General features: G+C 46.2%; 1 protein-coding gene across 1 annotated transcript in view; it reads left to right on the top strand.

Annotated features, from left to right (window-relative positions):
- The window catches only part of Abcg5 (ATP binding cassette subfamily G member 5), a 23,999-nt gene that overhangs the window by 16,071 nt on the left and 4,575 nt on the right, over nucleotides 1-3,353 (top strand). Inside the window, exon 11 of the mRNA XM_021149107.2 lies at nucleotides 1,708-1,893. Coding sequence (XP_021004766.1) covers nucleotides 1,708-1,893 — 186 coding nt within the window. The remainder of the gene's footprint in view (nucleotides 1-1,707; nucleotides 1,894-3,353) is intronic.

Here is a 3,353-nt window from a genome sequence, read left to right as displayed (position 1 = left end):
ACAGACACACACACACACACACATACACACACCACACACACAGAGACAGACAGACACAGACACAGAGAGAAAGAGAAATACAGATAGATAGATAGATAGATAGATAGATAGATAGATAGAGATAGATACATAGATACATACATAAATAGATGATAGACAGAGAGATGATAGGTGATAGATAGATAGATAGATAGATAGATAGATAGGCAGACAGACAGACAGACAGACAGACAGAAATTCACATAGCAGAAGGTAAGTTCTCTTTCTGAGAATGGAGAAGAGAGTGAGATTGGGGCACTGAGAGAGAAAGTAACTTAAATACAGGTCTATGCACCATGATGATCTTCCCCTGGACCCCAGGATGTAAAGAGAAAACCTTAGGGGATCTCAAAGCCAGCTAAGGCAAAATAGCGACGTGGAAGAGCGGATCCAGTTGGCACTGCAAGGCCATGCTGACTTCTGACCCCTGAAGTGGGCAGGGTTCCTAGGACAGAGGTACAGAGGGGAGCAAGCACAGGAGTCAGAGAGGCCTGGGGGCGAGGGGCAGAGGCCAGGCTTGAAAACGTCAGGCTGAATTTTTGCAAGTGGAAGATTCTGATCACTGTCAAGCGAGGGGCTGAGGTTAGGCAGTGGAGACCAGATGACCAGGAGCCGCTTCCGTGTCAAGGAAGTTAGAAGAGTGAGGGAAAAGGCTGGGGTGGAGACTGATCCTTGCCCTCACACTATAAAAATGTTAAAGGCGACAGAATGTTTTAAGACTATGACCAGAAGACTATGACAGAGAAGAAAATTAACATAATAAAAACCATGGTGATTTGAGCAAGGGAAAGGAGAGCCTTCAAGGCTGGCGGGGAGGCTGCACATTGCAGATCAAACATGGTTTGTTTGTTTGTTTGTTTGTTTTGTTTTGTTTTCTTTCCTTTGCTCTACAAACAGACTGATGGGCCCCCAAGTCTAACGAGAGTTTAAAACACACTATCTGGGCTGGGGATGTGGCTCAGTTGGTAGAGCATTTGCCCAAGTTGCACAAAGCCTTGGGTTCAATAGTCAGCACGGCATAAAAACTGGCTGCCACGACAATCCAAAAGTTCAACTTTCTTGGGTGGAATCCGTACAAAGACACACTGTCGCCGGTGAGAGTAAGTTGATGAAAGACATGTGTGAGGAAAGTACAGAGATACAGGTTAGCTTGTTTCCAAGAATAGGAAGGTCAAGTCAAGGCTCTTAGAATAAATGACACTACAGAGATGGAGTGGGAGGGTAATGTGTGGATGGTGAGCGACTGCATGCTGGCAATGATCCTACAGAATAGGGATGGGGTCAGGGCGGCACGGTGGGGGAGCCCTGGGCGTTGGGGTAGGAATGGCAGGAAGACCACAGTTATTTATGAAGAGACCAGGAGAGTTCAACAGCCCTGCACATGCCAGGCTGGGAGGCTGTTGTCTAAGCAATTTAATATTTTACCGTGAGAGCTCGAGGAGCTGTAACAAGCAATGCACACTGAGTTGAAGGCAATAGAAGCAACTGTGATAATAAGTGGGTAAACTGTCGGCTTTGTTCCTACGAGGGCTGACAAAGGGGACTGTGGCTCCCCCTGCTATTCCCACCTCTCACTAGCCAGCAAGGGGTAGTCACGGGAGGCAAATATGGTCCTTGTCTTAAATGATAGTGTATGGGGAGAAAACTGAAGACCTCGTGTTTTTCTAGGACTCTGGGCTTGTATCCTGAGGTTGCCAGATTTGGATATTTCTCTGCTGCTCTTTTGGCCCCTCACTTAATTGGAGAATTTCTAACACTTGTGCTGCTTGGTATAGTCCAAAACCCTAATATTGTCAACAGTATAGTGGCTCTGCTCAGCATCTCTGGGCTGCTTGTTGGATCTGGATTTATCAGGTAAGAAGAAATGATTGGAGCGATTTCTGTCTGGCAGGATGTGTGGTCAATGACTGTCATCGAGCAAAGCCAGGCTCTCTCAGTGGCACTGCTAGACTCAGCACTTGTAGTCTGGGATGGCTCTACCACTTGCCAACCATTACTGCCTCAGACTTTGAACTGTTCAGTTTGCTAGAAAGATGCCTTCTCGGTAGAAATCAGGACACAACCACGTAAGCACATTACTGCTGTGCCTCACGTGTAACCGCTAGTAAAACAAAAGACACGAAGCGATCTGGATTCTCTAGGAGACTCTCAGCCCAATTTTACAGCCAAACTGTGCACTTTAGCTCACATCTAACCGGTACAAGTAATGCTCAATTCCCATTTTAAACATTTTTATTTTTATTTCATGTGTGTGCTCGAGGGCCTGCATGTATGTATATGCACCATGTATGTGTTGGTGCCTATAAAGGTCTGAAGAAGGCAGAAGATCCCCTGAAACTGGAGTTACAGATGGTCATGAGCCACCGTGTAGGTGGTAGGAACCTAACTCAGGACCTCTGCAAGAGCAGCCGAGTGCTCTCACACAGTTAAGCCATCTCTTCAGAACCCTGTACACTAGTGAAGGGGATGTGGCTGACCTGGCTAATCCCCCGTCCTCGCACTAGCCAGCAAGGAGGCAAGCATCGGTGCTCTGGAATTAAAATCAGTCAAGTAAGGAAAGAGCCAACAGGATAAAGTGCTATTCAAGAGAGAATAAAGATTAGTGGACATGTGCCAAAGTCAACACTGAAATTCTCTGGATGATATTTAATTTCTATTTGCATTTTACTTTATAATTTTCCTATCATATACCATTTTACAACCAAGAGCACACACATGCAATGCACATATGTTTTACAATTAGTCACAGAAAGGGTCTAAAAATGTAAAGAGTTAAATCTGTCTAAGCAACACTACATGTGGGATCCAGTAGGGAGCCCTAAGGGAATGGTGATGGCTTTGTTTACTTAGCTTAAAGGGCTGGTGCAGTGCTCAGAGGGAAAATGGCTTTCTGCAAGCAGGAGGACCCGAGTGTGGGCTCCCCACATGCACACAAAAGTCATGGCCTGTAGCCCCAGCAGAGACAGAGGGATTGCTGGAACCAGCCTGGCCCCCAAATCACAACCTTCAGGTTCAGTAGGACCTGATGGAGACAGACAGAGAAGAATACATGGTATCTTCTTCTGGGCTCCTATGTGTGCTCATGAACACACAAATACACACATGAGAACACACACACACACACACACACGCGCGCGCACAAAGATACACACAGGAGCACACACATATACACATGAGCACACACAAGCATGCACATACACACACAAGCATGCACATACACACACAAGCATGCACATACACATGAGCACACACATACACACATGAGCACACATACACACACATGAGCACACACACACATGAGCACACACATACAC

Source organism: Mus caroli, chromosome 17 (assembly GCF_900094665.2).
Source record: "Mus caroli chromosome 17, CAROLI_EIJ_v1.1, whole genome shotgun sequence".
NCBI lineage: Eukaryota > Metazoa > Chordata > Mammalia > Rodentia > Muridae > Mus > Mus caroli.
Note: the sequence above shows the minus strand (reverse complement) of the source record. Positions and strands in the feature narration are given on the sequence as shown.